Source organism: Papio anubis, chromosome 12, assembly GCF_008728515.1.
Source record: "Papio anubis isolate 15944 chromosome 12, Panubis1.0, whole genome shotgun sequence".
Lineage (NCBI taxonomy): Eukaryota > Metazoa > Chordata > Mammalia > Primates > Cercopithecidae > Papio > Papio anubis.
The window spans coordinates 4,307,778-4,335,576 of NC_044987.1; the positions used below are offsets into that span (position 1 = coordinate 4,307,778).

The 27,799-nt window shown below is 52.1% G+C and overlaps 1 protein-coding gene across 1 annotated transcript; it reads right to left on the reverse strand.

Annotated features, from left to right (window-relative positions):
• Window positions 1-221: 221 nt before the first annotated feature.
• ADAMTS15 (ADAM metallopeptidase with thrombospondin type 1 motif 15) lies at window positions 222-27,799 on the reverse strand. Its single transcript, XM_003910971.4, has 8 exons — window positions 26,505-27,799; window positions 15,021-15,153; window positions 14,385-14,552; window positions 13,890-14,173; window positions 7,417-7,594; window positions 5,839-6,020; window positions 5,557-5,732; window positions 222-3,897 (listed from the first exon to the last, which is right to left on the reverse strand). The coding sequence occupies exons 1-8, from the start codon at window positions 27,459-27,461 to the stop codon at window positions 3,123-3,125; spliced, it is 2,853 nt and encodes a 950-aa protein (XP_003911020.2). The 5' UTR covers window positions 27,462-27,799; the 3' UTR covers window positions 222-3,122.

Consider the following 27,799-nt stretch of genomic DNA (forward strand, 5'->3'; position numbering starts at 1 on the left):
TCAGCATCAGTTGGTGTCTCCTTCACTTGTAGGATGATCTGTCACAACTCTGTGCTTGCTAACTTGAGCTCTGCCTCCTCAGCGAACCTGGGAGCTGCGCAGGACCAGGACTATGGCTGTCAAGGTTACTGCTGTCTCCATAGCTCCTAGCACCGTGGCTGGGCGTTCCATGGATGTGAGCAATGCACGCATGAATGAGAAGCAATCACAGAGGCAGGACACAGGTTTTAAATACTTACAGCTTTATTAGGAGAAGGCTGTGGTCACCTCAGCAGCCAGCTCCCCTGTATACACAGTATACACAGCCCAGCCAGCACCCAGGTCCTTCCATCCTTCTGCAGTACATGGAATGCAAAAGAACCAAACAGAATGGCGGGGAGGGAGGGTCTACCAGTGAGTGTCAGTGTCTAGTGCTTCCGGGAGGCAACTGCCAGGCCAGGGACACTCAAGTCCCTCAAACTGTCATCAGCTCCTGCCAGACCCCACTCCAGCATGACGAGGTCCATACGACAGTGTTTGGGCCAGACTCCTCCAATCAGTGCATGCAATGGGCAGAGGAGGCTAGGGAATCCTGGGCCCAAAGCCATACTGGTCCATCCCCCTGAAGAAGTTGTTGGAGCTTTCAGAACGTTCCTCTTCTTGTGTAGACATGAGATACCGCTGTAACTTTACTCCATCACCAGAAACCTGTGCCTTGAGTCTAGTCTCTGCTCAGCCCTCGAGGGCATGGTTGGATTAAGGAAATAGTCAAAGGCAAGCAAGACAAACTCCCTAGGTTGTCTTGGTCATGCGTCTTTTAAAAGGGGAAAGAAAAAAAAAGAAAAAAACACCACAACAGATAAAAGCACTGAGGCCTGGCTTGTGTCAGGAGCCAGAGTGGTTGTCCTTCCTTGAAATGGTTTGTAAAGTACTGATGGCAAAAGCTGCTCTGCCCTACCGGAGGCCAGCCTCCTACCGATGGCACCTCTCTTCCCACCCACCCACTCCCCCTGCCATCCCGCACAGCCCCCATGCCACCCTCTCCTCCTCAAGGAGGGAGTGCACCAAGCACAGGGCGCAGTGCTGTCGTCAGCTAGCGAGGATCTGCTTCTGCCTGGTACCTTGGTCCCTTTTGTCCCTGTAGCCCACAGTGGCCACTGGCACAGAGGGGTTCCTCTTCACTTAGTCCTTCAGTCCCTGTACCCCACAGTGGCCACTGGCACAGAGGGGTTCCTCTTCACTTAGTCCTTCAGGGGTGACTGCAGCCCTGCCTCAGAGACTGGCACCCCCTCTGCCCCTGCATGAACTCCGTCCAAGGGCTCCAGCCCAGCGTTAGACCCGGCTGAGAACATCGTCGCAGAGGCTTGGCTGGGAGTGGGCTTGTGGATTCTGACTATTAGGGAAACCCACAGAAAAGAACTGAACTCTTCTCTCCCAGGAAGACACATGCTTTGATTTTAGCTCAATAAAATTCTCCACCGAGGCCCTGGATCCATCACCTACTCTCAGAAGCAGAACATCCCGTGTACACAGGCGCATCCGAACCTTCAAGAAACACCCTGCTTAGCCAAAGAAGCTCTAACCCCAAAATTGCTCCCCACTTGGAGCTATAGAAAATGCCTGTTTCTGTTTTCCTGACCTGTCTATAAGACAGACAGGTCTCCAGCAGTTCATACTAGTGGCTGCCAGGCCCCCTGGGTCAGTCATCGATTCTTGGTGCCTCCTGAAACCTACTCCCAAGGGGTCTGAAGAAAGAGGCCTCGTCTTTGGCTTTGGAGCACAGCAGGGGGCTGGGCTGTGGGGAGCAGGAAGCCACACACCACACCCTCATTTCTGTGGCTGGAAGCTCAGTCTCCAAAGACTGAGTGTGGTGGAAGGACCAGGTCACCACTGTCCTGGGGGGGGACATAAGGGGGGGAACCTAGGCTGGGTTCCTAGAGGGCATAATCTGAGGTAGCAAACAGTGGAGAAGCTTAGGCCTGGGATACAACGTGACGTACCCAGGGCAGACAGCAGTAGCTGTTGGAATGAAGACGAGTTTATAGGCACACAGATGTTCAGCACCTAGCCCTCATAGGCACGCCCCACCCCCTCACAATGGGTGCAGGCCTGTGGCCACTGTCAGGGCTGTCTGAGGTGACACAGGCCCTCCGACGTCAGCCTGCATATATGTGCCTCTCTGGAGGAGGAAGCCATCAGAACGGCAGCCTCCTCCTCCCTATCCCAGGCTGACATCCCCCAAAGCCAGGCCCAGAGCTCAGCACCAACCCCAGTCCAGTGACAGCAGAACCCTCCAGAACTTTCCGAAAACTCCCTGCATCAGCCACAGACTCCATCGCCCCTAGCTAATGTCAACGTCTTTCTGTAATGGCCGGCTCCATCTTGAAGAAGACAGCAGGCTCCCTACTGACTTCCCCCTCTCCCTGCAGAGCCTCAGAGAACGCTTCGGTGGCGCCCCCCCCCCCACCAGCCCTACACCCTGCACACCAGAGGAAGGAGAGGCTGCTTCTTTAAGGGAGGGCCAAGAGTGCAGGACGAGAAACCTCAGGACTCCCTGTTTACATCCCCGTCTTCCACGGTGGAGTGCCAGGCTCCAGGGGCCCTAATCTCATTCTCCCCGTGGCTTCTGCCCAGCCCCAGCCAGCTTTTATTGCTTAGTCCACGTCAGTTCAAAAAAGAAGGTGGGCTAAAAGCACCGTGAAAACCCTGCCTCATTCAGACACGGCTCAGAGCCCATGGGGCCACCTGAGGGTGCCAAGCTGCTGAGACATGGCTCTTCCAGCAGCCTGTGGCCTCCCTTCCGGGGGCCAGGGTCCCTGAAGTTCTGCCTGGAAGGTGCCCATCCTCCAGGTCCCTTGGAAACTGGGCCTCAGCACCTTCTGCCCTGCACCTCAAAGCCTCTTCCCGCAACCGGCCCGAGGAGCGGGGCCTGAGGTAGACTGTGCGGGAGTGTCTGGGCTTCCTTCTGCCCAGTCCAGGGAGGAGGAGGGAATCTCTCACCCCAGCCCATGGTCCTTGTCCCTGGATGTGGGTGACATCGTGGCGTGAGCCCCTGGCCACCGTCCTCTGCCCACTACTCCAGCTGGCAGAATGCTGGCACATCAGTGGGGTGGAGAGTGAGGGGGAGAAAGGGATGACCCCACTCAGCACGGCCTCAAGACACAGAAGTCCAGCTCCTGGGGCTTGCGGCGCAGGTTGCACTGGTCCCGGGCCAGCAGCCGGCCTCCATGGCCCACGCACTTGAGCGGGCGCCTCTTAAATCCCCGGCCGCAGCTCTTGGAGCAGGGTGACCAGGCGCTGAGCTCCCAGGTGGGGCAGGGCTCCCCACAGGCTTGTGTCTCCACGGGCCGATGGGCTGCATCACAGGCAGGGACCATGCGCTGCCCCGGGGAGCCCCGGCAGTCCACTGCCCGCTTCTGCAGGCCGCTGCCGCAGCTCACAGAGCACGGCCCCCAGCTGCCTGCCACCCAGCGTGCAGGGGGCCTGTCGTCCGGCTGCTCCACCTGGTTGGAGAGGCTGAGGACGCTGTTGTGCAGGACAGAAGGGCCCCGGGGGTCCTTGGGATGGGAGGACTTGTCCTCCCGAGGCTCTTTGGGCAGATAGAAGGAGTAGCGGACCCGGGGCGGTGTCATCTTCCCCACGGAGAGGACCTCCACGGTCAGTGGCTCCAGGATGGGCCGGGAGGCCTGCAGGCTCTCCACCGCTGTGCCCGTGCCGCTGTACCGCAACAGGCTGCCCTTCACCACCAGGTCCCGCTCCACTGCGGACACCACGAAGTGCCCGTTGAGCAGGTACTTGCCTTGGCTGTTCTTCAGAGCCAGGTAGTTGTCATCCCCAATCAGCCCCTTGTAGCCGCGCTGGCGGATGTCGATGCTTGAGGCGCCTGCGGGGATGGCCACCACGAAATTGTAGCCATGCCTGGGGTGGGAAATAGGGGTTGTGCATTAGACAGAAGCCTGGGCCTAAGGACCCCACCGCTCCAGAATCTGTTTCCTCAGTAAACCTAGCTTTTGGTGAATTCTGGCATGGGAGGGAAAGCACAGGTTTGGGAGTCAGAGAGGTCCCTGCCCCTTGGCGATTGGTGCTGGGTAAGTTGCTGAGCTTCTCCAAGCCTCCATGTCCTCACCTGTAAAGTGGAGCTCAGAATTCCACACACCTCATTGAACTGCAGGGAGGACTGAGTCCACCAAAGCACATAAAGCATGTAGCATGGTGCCTGGCACACATCAAGGATGTGTAGACATCTGCCGTGAGGACGAGGAGGAGGAGGACGCCGAGGGGTGGAGCAGGGGATAAGTCCACCATGCTGGAGCCTGAGGCTAGGAGCTCAATGCGGTGAGAGGACACTGGCCCTGGAGGCAGGGACGCAGATCCAGCCTGGCTCACACGCCAACTCCTGGCAATTTTAAGCAAGCCAGTGTCTCTGGGTTCTGGTGTTCTCATCTGCATAATGAGTGGGTTAAGCTAAATGATTTCTAAGGCTCCTTCCAGCTCCAACAGGCTGTGAAAAGAACATCTGCCATTTAACCAGTGAGGCGAGCCTGGGGTACGTACCTCCTACTCCCCATGTGGCCTCCCCACCACAGGTCCCTGCGAAGCACAGCCTGGAATGCCATCTGTCCCTGGTGCCAAGCTCCCAGAGACGGGGTTGGGCATCCTCCCTGCGCATCACCACCCAAGGGCTCAGGAGAGGGTGCTGTGTCCAGGAGCACAGTCAAGGCTCCAGGACAGCCATCTAGGCCTTTCCATCACCAGCACCTGGACTCCCAAATTTTCCGGGCCAACCATAGCCCCCACTCCCAGCTGGGACCTCAGGTGCCCTGCCCGCCCCCTCTTCTTCCAGAACGTGGATCAGGGCTTTCCAAGGAGCATGTGTTTGACCTCAGGAAGCTCAAGCTGGAGGCCCAGATTCTGCAGCTAGGACTAGATGCCCAGGGATTGTCCAAGACGTGAAGCCTCCTTCAGTCCCAGCCACTCACTTGCTGTCTCTTGGCAGTTTATTGCCATTCTCACCTCAGTCTGATCCCCAAGGTCAGGGCCTCAAGTCCAGGGAGAGCCTGGCAGCTGTCACGTTCAGCCTCATCAAGGTGAAGGAGTATTGGGCATTTATTATGCACCAGGTACGATGCTAACTATGTTACTTGGACTAACTCCCTTATTCCTCACACATGACATATATTAGTATTATACCCACTTTACAAGTGGGGACATCTAGAGACCTGGAGATTGAGTTCCCTTGCCCAGGGTCATCCAGAAAATGGGTAACTGCGATCTGAATCAGGTCGGTCTTACTCTAGAACATTATATAGACCCTAACAACTCTGCCCACCTTCCTGAATACCGTCTCCTTTTAAGTAGGTCTTCCCCCAGCATTCGTCTTTGTTTGTTGAAAGAATGAATGAATGAGTGAATGAATGAGTGAGTGAAGGACTAGCAGCCCTAGATGGGTGGCCTCTGCAGCAAGGGTACTGGCTGGATCTGACATTTACCCCAGTCTAACCCAAGCTTCCAACGCCCTGGGGAATTCCACCTCCCTCCCTTTGCTCCCTGGCAGCACCTTCCAGGACCCCAACTCACATGGGCTTGGTGAAGAGTCCTGTCACCTTCTTGCAGCTCTTATTGTCTCCCCCACACACCCCACACTTGTCGAACCTCCTCTTGGAGCCCAGGTTCCCATCACAGCCAGCCTTGATGCACTTGCCTTGGACACAGACGGAGGTGGAGTCGGGAGAGCACAGCGTGCCGTCCACCACCTGCAGTGCCCCAGAAGGGGAAAAAGAAGGAAGAGCAGCGCAGCTCAGCCAATGCTCCCCCAAAGACCTGGTCCCTACTTTGTTCTCAGGCCCCAGGTTCACTCACCTTGGGTGCCAGCACATAGAAGTAGCCAGTGCCATTGGCTCGGCAGATGAGCTTGCACTTGTCCCGAGGAGACACGCCTGAGTACTTGGGCACCCATGCCACGGCCAGAGTGAGCCGGTTGGTGCTGTGGTTGTAGCCATTGAAAGCCTCACACTGCTCCTCCCGGAAGCTCTTTCCGGAGGCTAGGGAGGGAGAAGCATAAGAAAGAAGTTGAAGGGAAGGGCTGAGGCCAGTGCAAAGGACAAGCCTCTCTCCCAGCCTGCCATGGCTCTCTTAGCCCTTCCCACCCTTGTCACCAAAGCTGCAACCTTCCCCCATCTCACAGCACTAAAGCAGGCTGGGCCCAAAGGACCCAGGGTGCAGATGAAAACACATCCCCTGAGCTAGGCACCACCTTCTCCAGTAACCCAGCCTCAAACTCCCTCTAGGTTGCAAACTATTTTCAGAATAATGTAACTCAGTGCATAAAGTAAATTACACAGATTAACGACGACACCAGTTACATTTGCTACACAACTATCAATATATTTTGAAACAAGTCTGTGATATATGTGCTTTTTTGTTAATGCATTAAATATGATTCAGGGCCGAGCACAGTGGCTCATGCCTGTAATCCCAGCACTTTGGGAGGCTGAGGCAGGCAGATCTCCAAAGGTCAGGGGTTCAAGACCAGCCTCACGAACATGGTGAAACCCCATCTGTACTAAAAATACAAAAATTAGCCAAGCATGTTGGCAGGCGCCTGCAATCCCAGCTGCTCAAGAGGCTGAGGCGGGAGAATCGCTTGAACCTGGGAGGTGGAGGTTGCAGTGAGCCGAGATCACGCCACTGCACTCCAGCCTGGGCAACAGAGTGAGTGAGACTCTGTCTCAAAAAAGCAAATATACATATATGTGATTCAGTAATGAACCTGATAACTACTATAATTTTGAAGTAAGGATGAGCTTAAACAGCATTTTGAAAATTCTGCAACAACCAAAATGTCCCGTCATCAAATATCCATGATTCCTATTGATGACAAAGTCACAGGTACTTCTACTACTATTATAGTTTTGTTGTCTAACTGAAAGAAATACTAAATTTCAGATAGAAAGGTAGTTTAAAAAAATACTAATTTCTCTCTGAAAGAAATACTAAATGTTAGATTGAGACATTAATAAAAATAGAGATGTAATTTTTTTTCCCCACCAAGTTATTGGGCTCTGGACTCCTGCTTACAAAGATGGGCTGGGCAGGCCTCAGCTAAGAGGACTTCTAGTGTCTCATTCCCATGATCCATTTAGTCTCCCAGGCTAAGCATCCAGAAGGAAACACCCTTGCCAAAGGTGAGTGGAAAGAGGAATGATCCCAAGAAGAATCTGCACCTCTCCACTTCCAGGCTTTGTCCTGAAGGTTAGAATCTTGACTGCAGTGCCTTCGTCATCGATAGGAATCCATGATAGAAATACCAGCCTACCTGAATTACCTGTATACCCAATTACCTGGAGGCCTTGCATTACATGGAGTAGGGGTGGGGTAGGGGTGACCTCCAGCCTTGCCTCCCCTGGGCCCAGGCCACCGCTGCTCTCCCTGCCTCACCTGAGCTGGGGCAGGGTTCCAGGTTGCAGGATCGGTATTTCACCCTCACTCCCTCGCAGTACTTGCCCCCGTTGGCAGGAGTGGGGTTGGTGCACTGCCTCCTGGCCAGCTGCACGCCCCCGCCACATGTGCGCGAGCAGGGGCCATAGGGCTCCCATTTGGCCCAGGAACCGTCCACCTGTGAGGAAGAGCCTGTTATACTCCTTGGCGGACCCAGGTGCCACACCCAGCCCCTTAGCCCATAGAAAAGCTGCACTGTACAGCCTTCAAGTTCTCATCCCACCTTCCCGGAATGAAATTCATGTTGTATAATGAAGAAAAAAACAGTAAGTAAATGGCCAGTATACACCGAGCCCACCCAACGTTCCAACCAACTAATTAGCAAACAGCAACTGCTCCCAGATGCAAAGGAGGCCATGCAAAAGAGAGGCCTCACTGGGCGGTGGAGTGATACAGACGTGTTTCTTTTTTTTTTTTTTTTTTTTTTTTGAGGCGGAGTCTCCCTCTTTTGCCGAGGCTGGAGTGCAATGGTGCAATATTGGCTCACTGCAACCTCCACCTCCCAGGTTCAAGTGATTCTCCAGCCTCAGCCTCCCAAGTAGGTGGGATTACAGCTGCCTGCTACCATGCCCAGCTAATTATTTTGTATTTTTAATAGAGACGGGGTTTCCCCATGTTGGCCAGGCTGGTCTCAAACTCCTGACCTCAAGTGATTCGCCCATCTCAGCCTCCCAAAGTGCTGGGATGACAGGCGTGAGCTACCGCGCCCAGCCAGACGTGTTTTCAATGGACTCTGCCCATGCCACATCACCCTAGTGGGCTTGAGCAATGGCAAATCCTCCTTAGCCTTCCAGGGCTTCACTTGCAAAAATGGGGTGGATAATACTAATAATACTCGGGCCTGATATCAGGTGGATGATAGAAGTGGCCTAACGGTCATGAAAATTCCCAGTACCCCGCTGGCCCCGGCAGAAGTTCAGAGATTCCTCGAATCCCACAGCTTGCCGGGAATAAAAGAAAAAACAAAAGACGTTCCCTTTATTTGTTGTCAGTGCATTCACAGGCATCTCTAAGGCATGGCCAGCCCCCAGCCTTACGGATAAAAAATGTCACCATAGATATGTGAATGTTTTTATTCCTTAGTGTTCGATAATTCAGACTCGACGCCAGACCAAACTGATCTTAACCTCGATCGGGGGCTGTATTTGAGAAAGTTTCTCCATGAACCATTCTAATGTTTCTTTTAAGAAGAGATAAAGATAAGACACTATTAAGCAATCCTAAAACTCTATTTGGCTTCGGGGTGAATTGTGCAGTGTTTTGGAGGGCTTTTTTTTTTTTTTTCTAGTTTTTTTTTAACAGGGTAGAAAGAGAATAAAATTTACGGTATCCATGATGTTTTCCTTAGAATGACAGTGAAATGAGTGTGGATCCTCTGAACACACATCAGTTGAGCAATAGAGGAAGCAGCCCAGCTGCTGTACTCGCCTGGAATTACAACTCTGCCACCGACCGTCCACACAGTGCCTAACTCACATGGAACTAAGCAGGAACTGGCTGCATGTCATAGAAACACTTTAACCTGTGTACATATCCAGCATATTTATTCAATCTACCCTTTTGTCAGATAGTTCTTGTTTCGTTGCGTCAACATCTGTTTGATCCTATAAAAAACAACCACCAGCACCCTCCTTCAACCCTGCTTTGGCCTCAAACTACTCAAACTAGTGCCTCACCTCATTCCATCCTTTCACTCCCTGAGAGTGTCACCCACATTGGCTCTTTCCTCATACTCACTCCCCAGAGCCTGGCACTGTGGGTTTTGTCCCCATCACACCCTGGAAGCTGCCCTCTCAAAAGCCACAACGGTCATGTGAAGACTAAAAGAGTGTGCCTAGGCCTCGTGATCTCCAGTTCTTCTTCAGCGTGTAGCACTGTTCCTGCAGCTTCTGAGACAAGGCTACCTGGTTTTTATTTGGTATCACTGCTTACCATTCGTACAAAAAACGTTCACTCTGCTCCCACACTATGCCATTCACTCATTCCTTCACCAAACACTAGTGCAAGTCCCTGCTCTCAGGGCAATTACTCCCTAGTGGGGAGACAGACAATAAAAATGAATCTGTGAATGCAGAGTGGAGGCTGGGCTTCCAAGCAGGGGGGAGGGAGGAGTTGGGAAGGGCTGCTCTGGATTACGGGGAACTCTCTTGTGCCTGAAGGATGTACAGGTGGCATAAGCCATGCAGACATCAGAGAAAGGGCATTCCAAGCAGAGGGAGCAAGTGCACCGGCCCTGAGGGGCGGGGGATGAGCCTGAAGTGCGCCACTGTCACTAGGGCCAACAAGGCAGCGAGAAATGGGATCGCTCATTCTGAGCCGTGGCAAAGCCCCTAACGGGTGCGGAGCAGAGAAGCGGCATAACCTAAGGTGCATTTCAACAGAGCTGCCACGGCGGGAATCATCTGTAAGGAGTAAGAGCAGAAGCAGGGAAACCAGTTAGAGGTAACTGCATTAATCCAGGGGACGGGGGATGGTGGCTGGGGTCAGGGTGAGAGCAGATGAAGTGCTGAGAAATGATCCTGGATCTGCCTTGAAGATAGCCCCACAGGGACGTGGAGATACAGGCTGTGAAGCATATGAGAAAAACAGAGTTTCAGCTTGAGCAACCGGAACGTGGAGTTGCCAGCGCAGCTTCAGGGGGGATGACCAGGAGCTCAGTCTCACCGACACATGCATAAGATACTAATCAGGTGTCCAATGGACACGTCCAGATTCCCTTACAGATGCAAGTCTGCAGGTCAGGAGCGAGGCCTGGGCTGAAGATGCAAATTTGGGAGTCTTCAAGCTCTAGATGGTATTGAAAGCCATGGTCTAGATGAATCAGCGAAGAGACTGAGTGTGGATGGTGAAGAGGGAAAGGACTGAGTGCCGAAGCACTCCACACTTTAGAAAATGAGAGTACAGGCCGGGCGCGGTGGCTCACGCCTGTAATCTGAACATTTGGGGAGGCCGAGGCGGGCAGGTCACCTGAGGTCAGGAGTTCGAGACCAGCCTGACCAACATGGTGAAACTCCGTCTCTACTAAAAATACAAAAATTAGCCTGGCGTGGTGGCAGCCACCTGTAATCCTACCTACTCAGGCGGCTGAGGCAGGAGAATCGCTTGAACCCGGGAAGTAGAGGTTGCAGTAAGCTGAGATCAAGCCACTGTACTCCAGCCTAGGCAACAAGAGCGGAACTCCATCTCAAAAAAAGAAAAGAAAAGAAAATGAGAGCATAAGGAAGAAGCAGTAAAGGTAATGAGAAGGGGAGGAGGGCAACCGAGAGGCAGTAGAGACCCTGTTCCAGGGGCCAGAGCTCTGGGTTGCCACAAATGCTGCTGGCCTGCTGGGCGATGGGAGGAAAGGGAACAGTCACTGACCTTCGTGGTGTGCAGGCCATTTGGTAGCCTTAATAAGAGTTGTTTTGGAGAAATGGTGGTAGTCAACGCCTATCTGGAATGGGCAGCAGAGAAAGTGGGGAGATGGAATTGGAGACAGCAAAGCTTGTACAACTCCTTCCGGGAACTTGCTGTGAAGGGAGTCAGAGAAACAGACCACCAAGGAAGTGGGATCGTAAGAAGTTTTGCTTCAGATGGGAGAAATTACAACAGATTTGTATTCTAAAAGGCATGATTCAGCTCAAGATTGGGAAATACTGGCACAGCAGGAGACAGAGAATTGATCAGCAATGTCCTTAACAAGCGAGAGGGGATGGGGTTCCTGTGCAAAGTACACAGCACGGCCTCAGATCAGAGCAGGGACAATTCAGCCACGGTAAAGGGGACAGTGGAGAACAGGCGCAGAAGCCGGTCGGGGGGTAGGTGGAAGTTCCCTTCTGATTACTTGATTTTTTTTTTTTCCCTTCGGGAAATGAGAAGAAAGGTCATCGGTGAAAGTTGAAAAGGAGGAAGAAAGAGTTGGTAATGGGAGGAGAGAGGTGATGGTGGGTGTGAACGAATGGTTCAGGAGGTTGGGAGAGTGACCAACTGGGGAAATGAAATAATGTGGCTCCTGGACAGCATTATGGGCCCACCTAAATTTCCGGGTCATCCATTTATTTTACTTTTTTCTTACTTTTTCTTTTTCTTTTTTCTTTTTTTTTTTTTCCCCTTGAGACGGGATCTCACTCTGTCACCCAGGTTGGAGTGCAGTGGCGTGATCGTGGCTCAATGCAACCTCTGCCTCCCATGTTCAAGCGATCCTTCTGCCTCAGCCTCCTGAGTAGCTGGAAGGACAAGCATCTGCCACTACGTCCCACTAATTTTTGTATTTTTTGTAGAGAGGGGGTTTTGCCATGTTGCCCGGGCTAGTCTCAAATTCCAGGGCTCAAGGGATCCTCCTGCCTCAGCCTCCCAAAGTGCTGAGATTACAAGTGTGAGCCACTGTGCCCAGCTCAGATCACGAATTTAAACTGAGACCAGTGAGCACAATTGCATGTTTTTCTCGAACCATAGTCACCTGTGTAAGCACAATTGAACGGGTGAGTGAGTTGGAGTCAACCCAGATGGTGGCTTATCCAAGTGAGTTTGATGCAAACAGACAGGGGCAAGGGACTTAAGAGTGTATGCGAGGCAGTGATTTCAAAAAAGGACTGTGGAATTTCAGCTCACGAAGGAGGAGGTGAGGGCACAAGAAGGGTGAGGCATGATGGAAAGGTTGTAGCAATGGATTGTAGGCCCAGATGGGATTGAGGAATTGTTGGAATCCAAATCCCAGAGGGATTAATCTGGGAAGACAGGGCCTTGGTGGTCAGAATGGGATTCCTGAAACAGATCTGCGGGAGCTGCAGTGATTTGTAAGACATACTTTACGATCTGACCTCAGCCAATGAGGGCAGTGACTTCCATGAAGGTTTCCTGGAAAGTTTCAGTTAAAACAGGGTGACCAAGGGATTTTAAGAGGTGGAGGAGGTAGATCTTGCCTAATCATAGACTGAGAATTCCAGAAAGTGTGGAAAGATGGTACTTCTCAGACCGCATTTTCTCTATCCAATATTATCTCAACTTGTCTCTGCATCCTCCAGCCTCATCTTCCCAGGAGGAGGTACTGACCACATACTGCCTGTCCTCAGGACCTTCTAGCGCCTGGCAATCAAGATGGCTGCCGTCTGGCCCCAAACAACCTTCCCAAAGGCAGTTCCCATAAAGCCTTCATCTACGCAGCCCTGCAGCTCACTCTGACTCGCCCAGGACCTCCCTGCCTTGCTCTGTTTCTGCCTACAGGGATCCTACTTATCCCTCAGGCTCTCTTCAAATCTAACCTCCTCCTCCAAGTTTTCTCAGTCCGCTCTCATCATCATTAATCTCTTGACCCCTGTTCTCCTGTGACATATTTTCATTCTTCTGTCCTTCTGCATAACACGTGCCTCTCTGCGTCTTGTATCACAGCCACATTTCGAGCTTCCCCACTTGACTATGAGCTCTCTGAGGCATGGCCTGTGTTTTATTTCTTTTTCTGACCACCACAGTATCTTACCTAGTTCCCTGAACACAGTGGGTTGTTGCCTAGCAAACGGTTAAGGTTTAATTAGATATGTATTCCCAGAACACAGAAAAATATTTTAAATAATTCTGTGCCATACTCATCTCAGGGCAATTGATAATGTGCTTGGTGGATGCTTTTTTGTGACGTTGACTCTGTGCCCAGAGGCAAGTCCTCCCCAAGCTGAGAACAGGGATGGGAAGGGACAGTCAGCTCCAGGATCCAGGAGGAGGACAGACCTCTTCTTCCTGCCCAGAAAAGTACAAATTCCTCTCCTACCCCCAAAACAAGACCTGAAGAAGATAGAGTTATTACATTCAGAGAATATTTGGGATTCTGGATGTGTTCTTGTTTGGTTGCTATTTCTGTTTATCAGGAGGGAAAACAAGTATTGTTCAACTATGTTTCTGCTACAGAAAAACAGCAATTGCAACAGAAATGGACGCTTGGTTCAGAATGCAGCCAGTTCCTGAAGCTCGCCCAGGGCTTTGCTTCCCTGCAGTTCTAAGGCCTGTTCCTGCGCATGGTCCCCAGCTCCCTCCCTGGGTGTGGAACACGCTGGGAAAGAGCAGATGTGGAAGGAAGGGAGGAGCAGCGAGTGAGCCGCTTCTAACACTAGGTGTTCAGCTTTGAGCCCAGAGCTCCTCCCCAGGTAGGACGAGGCCTGGAGCTCAGGGCTGAGACCCCACCTTCCGCTGAAGGCTTTTCTCCATGTGTCTGAGGCCTCTCCAAGTCCTCTGACCTGCCACAGCTTCTCTCTCCAGTCTTAGAGTCAAGAAGGGGACAGGACCATATAGAGGGCAGTGAAGGCACAGCTCAGCAATGCAACAGTGATGGTCCCATGGCCAACCTGTGCTAGGCAGCTTCCTGGTGAAGACCAAGGGCAGGGGAGGCCCCCAGGTCTCCGTCCGTCCTCCCAGCAGTCCCGAGCACAGCTCCAGAATTCACTCACCCTGTGCTTGTTGAGGTTGTGTCTCTCCACACAGGCCCCTTTGAGGCAGAACTTGCCCTCGCCACAGCTGGTGCCATCGGCCCAGGGGAAGTGGCGGGTCTGGCACACCATCTGTCCCTTGGCCTTCCCAGTGCACCACAGCTTGGTGCAGTACTGCATGTAAGGACAGGGCTTGGAGCCCACGCCAAAGGCCAGCTCGCACTGCTGGCTCAGGGTGTAGCTGGCACCGGGCAGATCCTCGGGCAGGGAGATGGGCTTGCTGGGTTGGTCCAGGAGGCAGTCACCTGCAGAGAGCCGAGGGCGTTCGTTAGGATGAGCTGGGAAGATGAGGTTTGGCTAGCCCAGGGCAACAGGAATGCACTCATGTCAGAGCCCAGCTCCGAGGGGGCACACACACCTAAGGTACAGAGGACGGAGAAGTGAGCACCTCCACCAGGGGCAGCAGCAAAGCGTCCTCCGAGGCGGCCTCACTGCCCTCCCGCCGTCCCGGCTTACCGTGCCCGCTGTCCAGGAAGTCAGTGATGATGGCAGCACTGCAGGCTGACCAGGGGTTGGCGCGGTCGATCTGGATGAGGGTCGGGGACATCATGTGGTTGGCTCGGAGCTTCCCAAACACCTCCTCACAGACTTTCACATTGTCATGGGGCATGTTGAACACGTGGCCTGTCGGGTGAGGCAAGAGGACTGAGAGGGCAGGAGGAAGGACATGGGGGTTGGAGGGAGGAATGGGGCAGGGGAACTAGAAAGCATATGTCAGCGGTTTTCAGGCTGGTCACTGCCACCTATCAACAGACTGCTTTCAAATTTCCTCAAGATCATGTTCTTGTGTTTTCTGTCCCCTGCATCAGGCTGTGGGCTCCCTGACAACAGAATGTACCTCCGTGTCATTAACATGGTGTCCCCACAGTGCCTAAGTGCTGAGACACTCTACTGAGGGGCTCAAACCACATCACCGGCCAGTGGGGCTGCAGCAATCGGAGAAAGTACAACAAAGCTGCTGCTAAGGCTCACTGTGCCCTGAGAAGGGGTCCTGAGGCTTCAGAACACAAGGGGCAAAGACACGTGTCTCCCACCCTCCAGGGCGTCCCAGGCAAACCCAGAAGACCCCAAGAGGAGCTTATCCAGCCTTACCCAGCTCGTGGGCAGTGGTGAAGGCGGATGGAAGCCCATCGTCCTCAATGACAGAGCAGCTTCTCTTGGGGTCACACATGGTGCCCACATCGGCCATGCCCAGGGTGTCACAGGTGGTGGCTCCACACAGGTCCTGCCGGGTGGGGGAGAAGCAGAAGCCAGCCCAAAGTTAGAGACAGTGACAGAAAGGACCTGAAGGGAAGAAAGGGCATCCTATGGGACATTCCAGCTCGTCTCATTCCAACCTCACCAGGCCCAGCACCTTCCAGCCGGGCCCTTCTTCCTAGGAGGTTGTGGGGCTGTTCACAGAATGAACCCAGGCTGAGGGAGGAAACTTAGGAAGGGCTCTGTGGCTCACCAAAAGACTTTGCCTAAACCCTACGCAGGGAGGTCCTCTGGGAGGAAGTTAGGAGGTACCAAATTAAACTACAAGGGCCAGTACTTTACAGAGAGACAGCCCTCCAGACCAGAAAAGCAGTGACTGCCATAGCCAGGGGAGGCTCGCTGAGGCAACAGGGAGGAAGCCAGTCCCATTCCCACCCAGAGGCAGCTTCGAGCAGCCTCGGTCTTTGCTGGGCTGCCTTTTGGCCAACCATGAATTAAGTTCAGATTCTCAGCCAGAGGGCTGCCGGCCAAGGACCCACCCATGCCAGCAATTTGGCTGCCTTAGACTGGGAGGAAGCAGTGAGGTGAACCCAAGTCCCCATCCAGACACAGTTTCATTGGCTACAGAAGCACAAGGGGACACAGGCTCAGTGGCTGCTAGGAAGAAAGATACATGAAATAGAGGGATGGCCACCTAAGCAGGAAGGTCCCTCGTTTTGTACTGAAGCTTAACTTGGCTGCAGAACCTAGGGCCTCCAGCAGCAAACCCTGACAGGAAGTATTCCCAGGGGACACAGAAAGGCAGGATAGGGCTTCCAGGGTGGATATCTCAAAGAACTTACTGAGTGTCGTTGGCCAGAAACACTGCCAGATACCTTAAAAGCCCAAGAGTTGGAAATAAGATGAGACACTTGTGTACATTCTGCTCCTCTTAAGAAGACGTGTGTTGGGTCAGGCACAGTGGCCCACACCTGTAACCCCAGCACTTTGGGAAGCTGAGGCAGGTGAATCACCTGAAGTCAGGAGTTCGAGACCAGCCTGGCCAACATGGCGAAACCCTGTCACTACTAAAAATACAAAAATTAGCCAAGCATGGTGACGGGTGCCTGTAATACCAGCTACTAGGGAGTCTGAGGCAGGAGAATCGCTTGAACCTGGAAGGCAGAGGTTGCAGTGAGCCAAGATCGCACCATTGCACTCCAGCCTGGGCGACAAGAGCAAAACTCCAACTCAAATAAAAAAAAAGAAGAAGAAGAAGACGTGTGTTGAATCAGTGATGCTGGTTCTCTCTTCATTACATCGCTGCCTTCAATGCATAAGGCATTCTGCATTTCACAGGAAGCTACTACGTGTGTCACCCCATTTAATCCTCACAATAGGCTTATGATGCAGATATATTATTATATCTATTTGTCAGAGGTGGGAACTAGGTGCATGCCCATAGTTCATCATGGCCATGATGTATTAAATGCTGACACTGTGCATGCACTTTGCACAAATGACCCTATTTAATCCTCACAACATCCCACTGAAATAACGACTATTATTACCACCTTCCACAGGCAAAGAAGCACATGTCTGCATGCATGTGCACGTATATGTGAGGCCGCATGTACATCTGTGTACATGCTGGCAAGGAGCGAAGGTGGGCAGCAGCACAGCGCAGGGAGCCAGGAGCCATGGGGCATGGGAGGAAAAGCGGTCAGAGTACAGAAAATCAGCAAAATTTAATCCAAAGCACTCAGAGGTTTACCACCTGAGCAGTCAAACTTGGCTTCCCACGGTCAGGTGATAGTCACACCTCCTAATGAGTGAACAGTTATTTTGAGGGTGACCAGCCTGAACCCGGGTGCACCAGAGGCAATGACGCGTGCCCTGCACACCCAGCCAGGTCTGCCGCCTGTGCTTGCTGGAAGCATTTCTTCCACTTCTAGGAGCCCCATGGAGGACTTCAAATGCCCTTCTCTTCCCATATTCTTTCATCTTCAAAGACTCACTCTCCCAGAAAGTTTTCCTTCCCAAGAGCTCTGAAACCTAGAAAACCACCACTGTCAAAACTTGGGAGGGGCCTGGGCACAGTGGCTTATGCCTGTAATCCCAGCACTTTGGGAGGCCAAGGAGGCAGATCGCTTGAGTCCAGGAGTTCAAGCCCAGCCTGGGAAACATAGTGAGACTCCATCTCTACAAAATATAAACAAAATTAGCCAGGCATGATGGTGCATACCTGTAATCCCAGCTACTCAGGAGGCTGAGGTGGGAGGATCACTTGAGCCTGGAAGGGTAATGCTACAGTGACCCGTGATCACGCCACTGCATTCCAATCTGGGTGACAGAGCAAGACTCTGTCTCAAAAAACAAAGAACAAAACAAAATAAAACTTGGGAAGGGACCTTCACCTGACCAGCAGTTTAGGGAATGTGACAGCTGAGGAACATGGATCAGCGTGTAAACTATGGGGAAAGGAGCCAAGATGAGGGCAGGGATGAAGGCTCTTGCAAGGGCATAGTGAAGGATGTAGGTGTGGGATTGGTGTAGTGTAAGACCCAGCAAGGCTGGGGCTCTGGACATTCTAGCCCAGCAGTTGCAGCCTGTGGGGGTGCCTCTGGGCTGCCCTGCCCGCTCACTGCTCCCTGTGTAAGAGGGAGAGGGTACGGAAATAAGAATCAGGAAGTCTAGATTCTGGTCCTGGCCCCATCACTAAGTACATGTGTGACTTTATCCAAGTCCTCTCTCTCTTTGGGGCCTTGGTTTCCTGCTCCGGGGAAGGGCCAACTTTCAACTAGGGCCTGAATCAACCAGTGCTTTCAGCCTCTGCTCCTTCCCCGGTCCCAGAGCATGCGGCCCCTTCTGGCCCTGTAGGTTATGAAAGGAACCCACAGAATGACATGTTTTCAGAACCCCAAGGAACATCTTGTCTACTGACCCAAGTCATATAGTTGACAGCACTCACTCTCAGAAGAGTGGAAGTCACCCACGCAGAGATTCAGAGTCCTGTTCCCCAGCCCTGCTCTTCACAAATGCCTGGACCAGGCAGGACACAGTGGCTGGGGCCTGTAATCCTAGCACTTTGGGAGGCCAAGGCGGGAGGATGACTTGAGGCCAGAAGGTCAAGACCAGCCTGGGCAGCATAACAAGACCCCATCTCTACAAAAATTAAAACGTTAAAAAGAAAGAAAGAAACTGCTAGACCAGATTGAATGCTCAGACTGGGATCTAGAGGGCGTCTGGAACTCAGCCACCCTGCAGCCGCCTCTGTGGCTGGGAAGTCCTTACGGCCAAAAGCCTCCTTCCTCCTAGGGAGGGTGGATTTTCTCTGGAGCAAAGACATGCAGCTGCAGGCCCTGCTTGGCCAGGAGCAACCTGTTCTTTCCATCAAGAAGTCCCGGTTTCCCTGGATCAAACAAGAGGAACAAGGAAAGAGCCGGCAAATTTCCTGAGGGTGAGAGTGGCTCTGGAAGCAGCCGTCTTGCAGTAACCGGCGTCTTCACTGTGGGAAGACACAGCTGTGTGGGGTCAGAAGCTCTGCCTGTCCTCCTGCCACCCCTGCAGGGACTCAGTGAGGAATCGCTGGGCCTTTGCACTTTGAACGCCTACAAGTGCTTATACAGGGGCCCAGCAGTGCCTCATCTGTGGCATCAAAAATCTCCACCCTTCTGGAATGAACTCAGAGGCACTAAAACTGCCTTAACCTCTTCAGCTCAAGTGCTTGCCTCCAAAAAACAGAAGCTATTCTACCTTCTTCCTCCTAGAAGGTGTAAGTATTCCTAACCCACACCCTACCTGACTTACGATTCCCAGCAATTGGCCATTTCTCTTTGTAGCTGCAGCTGCTTTTCCAGATGATCCTGGAATCATCTTGGCCAGGAACCTAATCCTCCTGGACTGTTATTTTCTAACTGTCCCTTCTTATAAAATAATTTAGGATTGGAGCCACAACTTAAAAAAATAAACAAGGATAACACCTGGCAGTGGCTTGTTTACCAATGTCACTCCATACACGCCTCCAGCACGATTCCCACCAGCTGCCCTCCCTGAGAACCTCCTTCCTACCTCCTCTCATTTCCCAGGCATGTACCAAGATGCTCAATGTTTTCCAGCAATACAAAGAGAGAGGGATACACAAAAATCAAGCACATTAACATTTTTTTTTTTTTTTTGAGACTGGGTCTCGCTCTATTGCCCAGGCTGGAGTACAGTCAGTCGTGTGATCTCGACTCACTGCAACCTCCGCCTCCTGGGTTCAAGCATCTCGTGCCTCAGCCTCCCAAGCAGCTGGGATTACAGGCATGCACCACCACGCCTGGCTAATTTTTGCATTTTTAGTAGAGACTGGGTTTCACCATGTTGGCCAGGCTGGTCTCGAACTCCTGGTCTCAAGTAATCCACCTACCCCAGCCTCCCAAAGTGCTGGGATTACAGGTGCGAGCTACTGCACCTGGCCGCACATTAACATTTTTAATGTGGCAGAAGACTTATGCATTCTCATGTCGCCAAATTCCTGCTTCCATTGAAGTTCTAGGCAGGAGAGCCAGAGCTCATCTTCATGGCTCCATCACAGCATCCAAGTATTACACTCACAGGACTTTAGGGCTGTCCTCTCATGTTGCAGATGAGGAAGCTGAGGCTCAGTGACTTGAGATTACGCACCCCAGTCCCTGTGGCTATTGAGCGAAGAATGAGATCCCAAATCCAAAGCTACGTTCTTTGGTCTAAATCATGCAGCACTGCTTAGGAGACCATAATTACTGGTGAAAAGCACCCTGCGCTAGTATTACTACTGTGCCTTTAACTTGTTTCCCATCTGAATCTCTGCCATGCGTCACTGTATTTCCTTGTCCAGCCCAAAATCCATGTCTGTTTGTAATCCCCAAGGATGGGAGGGCCTTGCTTTGCTAGAAGAAATAAAATCTAGCAATTCAGTGCCTTGGCAATGTGATGAAGAATGTTAGTTACTTCTACTGGCAGATTCTATTTCGCTGGCATATAAATCCCTCCAGATGTACAAAATGGTATTATTGCAAGAGAGTGAGGTAACCAAAACAACAATAATTACCTCAATGAAGAAGAGGAACCCCAAGCTTGCAAGAAGACTAAATCTTCTATTTAAAAAAAAATCACCCCTGCAAGAGAGGGTGCCTACAAATACAGTGATAATAGCTAACATTTACTGATTGGCTACTGTGTGCCAGACTGTCGCGAGAGCTTTACCTGCCTTCATTCATTTAATCCTCACAGCTTTAGGAAGAAGACGCCATTTTCAGCCTCCATCGCACAGAAGAGAACCAGAGAAGGTAAGTACCTAGCCCAGGGTCACACAGTAAGCCCAAGGTTAGACAGAGAGGAAGGAGGCAGAGTGAGGATTGAAGTCCAGGCAGCGCAGCAGCAGGGTTGAGCTCTCACCATGACTTCCTGCTGCCTCTGGTGCATATCACCCCAAGAATGGAAGGCCCCACCCTATATCTCAAGCAAGTGCTGATTGACACTGAGTGGGAAGAGTTCTGGGGAGAGGGAGAGGCAGGATTAAGTGCTAAGAGTTCTCTGAGAGCACTGTCTGCACCACCTCGCTGGCTGAGCAAGCCCCTGGCTCCTTGCCCCACACCTGCATTGACACACTGACCCCATCCCTGCCCTGTCATGCACCCTGTCTGCTGACTCCAAGGTGGATTAAACACACACCTCGCTGGAGCCCCTCCTTTCTTCAGGGCAAAACCTCATGGCAAAGAGCCAAGGTGAAATGCCAGAAGAATCGAAGACTCCCTCTCCCAACCCTGCAGCCTGACAGCCTCAAAAGCTGGATGAATGACCCCAGGAAGGGAGGTGAGCTACCTAAGCACCCAGAACTACAGGCAGCCCCTGCACTTCTGTCTGCACCTTCCTTCCAAAATCACCTACTGAACAGCCGACTTGCAGGGATCCAGGGATCCACGCAGGGGCCTATAAAGACTAAAGAGGTTCCTGCCTAAAAGGAGTTTACAGATCAGTGAGATTAGCAAATGCTGATGTCCATAGCTTCCATACAAAAACAGGAACAAGTGTTAAGCATACTTGCAAGGGCAATGGGGCAGAATGCTTTAAATCAGGGCTATCCCAAACTTGAGTCTGGCAAGGGATCCACAGCTAGTTATTCAACAAGGAGCATGTACTAAGTGACTACTAAGGTAGTGATGATAATAACTACCATAACTGGGGGCCTATTCTGGACCACTCAGTAACACTCATCTTTGCAACAGCCCTGTAAGTGAGGTATCATGTCATCATCATTATCCTCATTCTAAGAATGAGGAAAGCAAAGTGCACATAGCTGACTCATGCAATGTCCATTGCTAGAGAGTTCAGCCCCCTGATTCATACACAGCTCTGCCTGACTCCAAACCTGTATTCTTTCCATCATGCCACGTGATCAAGTCAAGGTGTCAAGGAAAGGTTGGGGGGAAATTCCAGGGGTAAGAGGGGACGCAAACAACTACAGAGAAGTTCAAAGACAGAAGGAGAGTGAGACCTAAAGAAAGAGAAAAACTCACTTGCCTTTCTGACTAGACCAGCAGTTAAAAATAAAAGAAAAAGATTCCCTCCAACCTTCCTCCCCTATCTGCTGACATTAATATCAGGCGAACTCATTTGATGTAACTAAAGAGAGAGAGCACTCATCCTGCAAGACAGGGAACCAACATATTCCACTCCTCCCTCTCTCTTCCCACTCCTTCCCTCCTCCCTCCCAGAAGGCATGGTGTTGCGTTTCCAGTTAGTAGCCAAGAATAACAAATTATTAAATACTAAATCTACCAATGACCTCTGTCTCCTAATATCTTCCAAAGTCCAACTTCAAGAAAGATCCTAATGAAATCATGATCCTTTTCTATTGTATAGGGAGATATGTGTAACATACGTATTATCACTTCATTATTAACTATCTTTATTTGAACAGTAAATATCACTGCCCTATGACAAGTGCTTTATCACCAAAAGAACTGGCGTCTGTTTCACATGAGGTTCTAGAATGCTGTTCCGCTCTGCGCAGTGTAGGGTATCCCCAGTGCAACACAGTACTGCTCAAGGTCAAAACAAGAAGATAGCACCAAGCTCGGGGTTGTGAGCGGGGAAAAGTCAGAGTACAAATGAAGAGAGTAAGGGGGAAGAGAAAGACTGTAAAGATCCTGCCTGGATAGTCCCAAAAGAGGAAGGTGAGAGCATGGAAGAAGAGCCAGAGGAGAGGGAATAGAGGTGGCGTCAAATGATACGAAGAAGCAACAGGAAAAAAACAAACAAAATAGACCAGGCGCAGTGGCTCAGGCCTGTAATCTCAGCACTTTGGGAGGCCAAGGCGAGCAAATTGCTTGAGCCCAGGAGTTTGAGACCAGCCTGGGCAACAGAGCAAGACCTCGTCTCCAAAAAAGACGTTTTTTTTATTTAGTCAGGCATAGTGGCACATGCCTGTAGTCCCAGCTACAGGCTGGGTGAGACTGAGAGACTGAGGTGGGAAACATAGTAGACAATATTATAAGCAACTTTTTGTAAATGAATTCACAACTCAAATGATATGGAAAAATTTCTTGAAAAATATAAATGACCAAAGTTCACTCAAGAAAAACAACTTAATATATATGTTTTAAAAATGAAATTTGTAGTTAAAAGTCTTCTCACAAAGAATATTACAGAGCCCAGAAATGGTGGCTCACACCTGTAATCCTAAAACATTGGGAGGCTGAGGCAGGAGGATCTCTTGAGGCCAGGAGTTCAGGATCAGCCTGGTTAACATAGTGAGACCCTGTCTCTACAAAAATAAATTAGCTGGTCACGGCAGTGCAGGCCTGTAGTCCAGCTACTCAGGAAGCTGAGGTGGGAGGATTGCTTGAGCCCAGGAGTTAAAGGCTGCAGTGAGTTGACGGCACCACTGCACCCCAGCCTGGGTGACAGAATGAGACCCTGTCTCTAAAAAATAAAGAAATAAATGAAGAAGCAGACAGAATAACCATAAAATACAAGTCCTTAAAAAAAAAGAAAGAAATGAAGAAACAGACAGTAAAACCATAAACTACAAGTCCTTAAAAAAAAAAAAATCAGTCCAGAAGAGAAAAGGTCACAGATAGCAAAGCAGGCAGTGGAATGGAGGAGAGGGCATCTGATGACACAGAAAACAAGCTCCCCTCCCCAGCCCCCACTCCACAGCCAGTACCCTTTCTGCTCCCATCCCTTGGAGCGCTTCCTTAGCTCCAGCATTCAGGAGAACGCCCCTTCTCCCCAGCGGGGCTGGTCTGGCACTTAGCACATCCTGTTGAAATTAGCTGTTGTCTTGTAAGCTCCTCATGACATTGTGAATTCCTGGGGACCTGAGACCACTTTTTTTTTTTTTTTTTTGGCACAGAGCGTCACTCTGTCGCCAGGCTGGAGTGCAGTGGCACAATCTCGGCTCACTGCAACCTCTGCCTCCCGGGTTCAAGTGATTCTCCTGCCTCAGCCTCCTGAGTAGCTGGGACTATAGGCGCCTGCCACCACGCCCGGCTAATTTTTGTATATTTAGTAGAGATGGGGTTTCACCATGTTTGCCAGGATGGTCTCGATCTCTTGACCTCATGATCCGCCCGTCTTGGCCTCCCAAGAGGTGAGCCACCGCGCCCGGCCAAGACCACATTTTATTACTATTTGTAGCTCCACAGCCCAGGGTAATACCTAGAAATAATAATAAATAATGCTCAACAAGTATTAAAAGAGTGTACGAATAAATGAATGAAAGCCATTCTACCACAAAGGGTTACCCAAACGGCAGCGTTATTGGACCTAAAGACAGAGAAGTCTCAGGGAATAAGGGCCTACAAAGTCTCAGCATTAAATACCTGGCTCCTGCCGCCCAGTGCAACAGGAAGCCAAAGAAACTTCTCTCCTCACAGAAATAAATGAGCAACACTCTGGCTCTGGTTCTTCACAGATCCTGGTTCCAGTCCTGTGCTGACCTCACCCTGCTGTTATGAGCCTGGAGACCAATCACTTTGCAAAATCAAATGTGCACTTTTCTCCATGAACTGACTTTGAATCTTTAAGTAAACTCCTCAAATTGTCAAAATACTTGTTGTACAACCACTATATTCTCGTTTCCGGGCAGTGAAGGTTCCTGGAGACCGCGTCTGCCTTAATCTTAGAAAGGGCAGCTACTCGCTCCTGTTCTCACTGAATACTGTACCTTCCCCCGGAGAGATCAGCAGTGAGAAGATCCTGAGACTCTCAGAATGCAGAAGGCCCTGAAGTCCGAGCTGGTGAGGAGGTGGGGGAGAGGGGCTTACTCTGAAGCATAAATGTACATACCTTGATGGCAGCCCTGAAAACACAGAAGCCCGACTCCCTGGCTTTGCTCTCTAGGCACCTAAGGGGAAGGCAGCTTCTAAAAGTCACATCCTGCACGTCACTGCTTCTGATCCAGTGGTCATGCATCTTGCACCCATTATGCATGGACAACACAGCCCCCAGGGGGTTGAACACACACTACTGAGAAATGGAAGCTGTCATGCTGTTTGATTGCTTCTTCTTCAAAAGGCGGCCTCCTTCTGACGGCAGGGTCCTATGCCCAGCAGCAGTTCTCTTCCCAGGGCTGACTCCAGAAGCCAGCCTTCACCACCAGGCTGCAGAGGCTGAGGGCTTTTATTTTGGAGCCAGTGAGTGACCTTCAATGGGGCAGCCCAGGTAGCAAATGGGGCAACAGCTGCTTTGCCCATTAAGATATCCTGTTCTTGGCCTTTGCTTTTTTTCAAGCCCCAGCAATCTAACTGCCAAGCTGGTCTGTGTGCAGAGGTCAAAGACACCTCCTTTGCAGCTTCCCCATGACTCAGGCAGTGCTTGCAGAGGCTGGGCAGTGGCAGCTCAACAGACCTCAGTTGGAAGAATGAGCACAAGGAAACAGACTCAGGCCAAAGACCTCCCTAGAGAAACCAGGTGGTGGGAGGAGAAGAAGGCTGGAAAGGAGGAAGTTCGACTCTAGGAAGGGACTATCTGTGCCAAATGGGTTACTGTGGAAGACTCCAGCTCCAGCCTGGTGTGCTCCAGTCCAACTTTGAGTGACCATTTGGAAACAGTGGAGAGTTAGAGCCCCAGAGGTAACCAAGGATTCCATGCCCTCCCCAGAATGCTGTGGTTATGATAATAACAAAAATAGAGCATGGCACAGATTCAAGTCACCGTCCCCCAAATCGGAAGCAGGAGCTCACTTGGATGGCTCTTTTCCTCCCAGCCTCCTGTATCTGAGAAGTTTCAAGAATCCAAATACTCCACAGTGCCCAATCACTCCAACACCTGTGAATCTAAATGTTCACAGATTCATAGCTTCTTTGACATAGAATATCAGGTAAGGCCTTGCAAAAGGCAGGGCTGCTTCCTGGGCTGGGTCCATCTTTCTAATCCCAATACTCAGTTTCCTTCTAACTCTACGGCTGGAATCTCCAAATACTCTTGACTAAGCTCACACCACTTCCACCCCAGCAAGGGCAGAAGCTAGAGCCCTGAAGTCAAGTGTAGTCATAGGAATTATAGTGACTTGGGAGCAGGAGCAAGCGTGCCAGCTCTGCTCTGTAGTATACATCTGGGCAAACGGGTCACCCTCTGACAGCAAGGATACAGGAAAATTGGAAAAGATTTTCCCAACTCAGCTCCAAGTGAAACTCCACTTGAAACTCCAAGTGAAACAGTCTCAGCTCCAAACAGGTGCCCTAACTACACTGCCTGCTCAGAATGGTCTAGAAGCCCCTTGGACCATGCCCAGCAGAGAAGGCTGTAGGAGAAGCGGCAGTGAAGGAGGGATGCTCGCAGTACTTGAGTCTGGCCTGTCACTGCAAACTCACAAAATCTCTCAATGATTCCCTCCACCCAAATCCAGGCTTTCCAGGCCCAGTACAGAGAGGGGACAACATGTTACCCGAGAGAAATGTAGCAGGCGCTGACCTTGGATCACCTTCAGTTCTACAACCCTCAAAAGGAGACCTAATGAGGTGTCCGAGAAGTCTCAGCCGCCCATACAATAGGGGCGGGCCGTTCCCGCCCAATCCAACATCATCCTCATAGCGTCTCCTATCGGTCTTGGACACAAACTGCGGCTCCGGGGCGGCAACTTCCTGGGTTCCGGCCCCTCGGCGCCCGATCCAGGAGGCGCTGATTGGCCGCGCCAGGCCAACACCTTCGGAAAGCGCAGGCTCTCCTCCAATGGCCCAGATGCACGTGAGCCGCCGCTCCGCCGAGCCTAGGAGAGGGCTCTCCGGAAAACTACAGTTGGAGTCGGAAGAAGTTAACGAAGTTTAAACTCGGAGGCATTGCACGATACAAAGGGGATTTGGAGCGCTAGGGGAGGTGACCCTAAAGAACGGGACTCTATGGGTGCAAAATGACAGCAGATCAACTCACCTGCCTGGTGAAGAGGATGGCGGTGTCCCAGTACTCGGGGTGCTTGTCACTCACTTTGTTCAGCTTCTTCTGCCAGGCACAGAAGTTGCGCAGGGTCAGGGCCGCGTTGCCGGTGACTTTGGGCCCGGAGTCACGATCTCTAAGAAGCAGCACCTTGACCACAACGATGTTGATGGGGTTGAGGATGCTGGGATGGCGGTAGAGTCGCGCCGCCGTTGCCAGCAACGTCAGCAGATAATGCTCCAGGTCCGCGCCGTGGAACTTGACCATTGACTCGTCCGCGACCACCAGCGTCTCCACGTACCGCGGGATAGACACGAAACGCTTGGCGCGCCCAGACCTGCGCCGGCTGCGACTCTCCCCCAAGCCCGCCCGCCGCGGCCTGTAAGGGTCCAGGGCCCGCAGGATGGCGGGGTTCCAGCCCGAGGCCACCCCGCAGCGGGAGGTGGGGTCTCCGGAAGGCCCGCCCGGCACGCCCCGGCGCTGGAGAAGGTGTGCGCCCTGGCTGTTGCGCTGCGCGGCCGGCGCGCTGGCGTTGGGCAACGGGCTAATGACGTACTCGGCGCCTCGATAGCCAAAGGCTCCGCGGAGCCCCCCGCACAAGCTCACAGCTGCGAACGAGTCCGGCTCGGCGTTCACGTCCCCAGAGTAGAAGCAGCGTCGCAGGTCTGAAGAGCTCCCGGTGAACCCCTGGAGGGGGACGCCCAGATGCTCAGTGGCGAAGGCGGGCGCCAAGAACTGAGCATCCGGCGTCAGGTGTAGGTAAAAGTCTTCCTGAAACGCTGTGATCTGAAAAATGAGTCCCTGATCCCCGGAGTCCTCGGGACCCCGCCAGTAGTAGCGGCGGCCGTTGATGTCCGGGTCCAGTCGGATGGGAACGACCACCTCGCGCTCTGGCTCAGAGCCTCCAGCGGTTCGCCCGGCGAAAGCCAGGGTTAAGATGCCCAGCAGAAGCATGGCGCCCGGCAGGCACCGCCGCGCTCCGGGAAGGCGCTGGGCCGGGCTCTCCGGCCGCGGACGCGGTCTCCGTGCAGCCCGCACTCTGGTACAGCCAACGCTCCGGGACAGCCGGCAGCTCCCTGAAAGGAGAGCCAAGGGAGGGAGACTCCTCCCAGAGCAGCGAGCGTGCACCCGGCAGCCGGCGCTTCCTACCTGTGCCTTTCCAAGCAAAGCGCGCCCTGGGAGCTTAAGCACAATCGCTGTCAAGTGCAAGGACGAAGATTTGCAGCCGAGAACTAGCGGAAGGTGCCGGGCGGCTTCTCGCAACCGCAGCCACTCGCAGCGCAGCAAGCCGG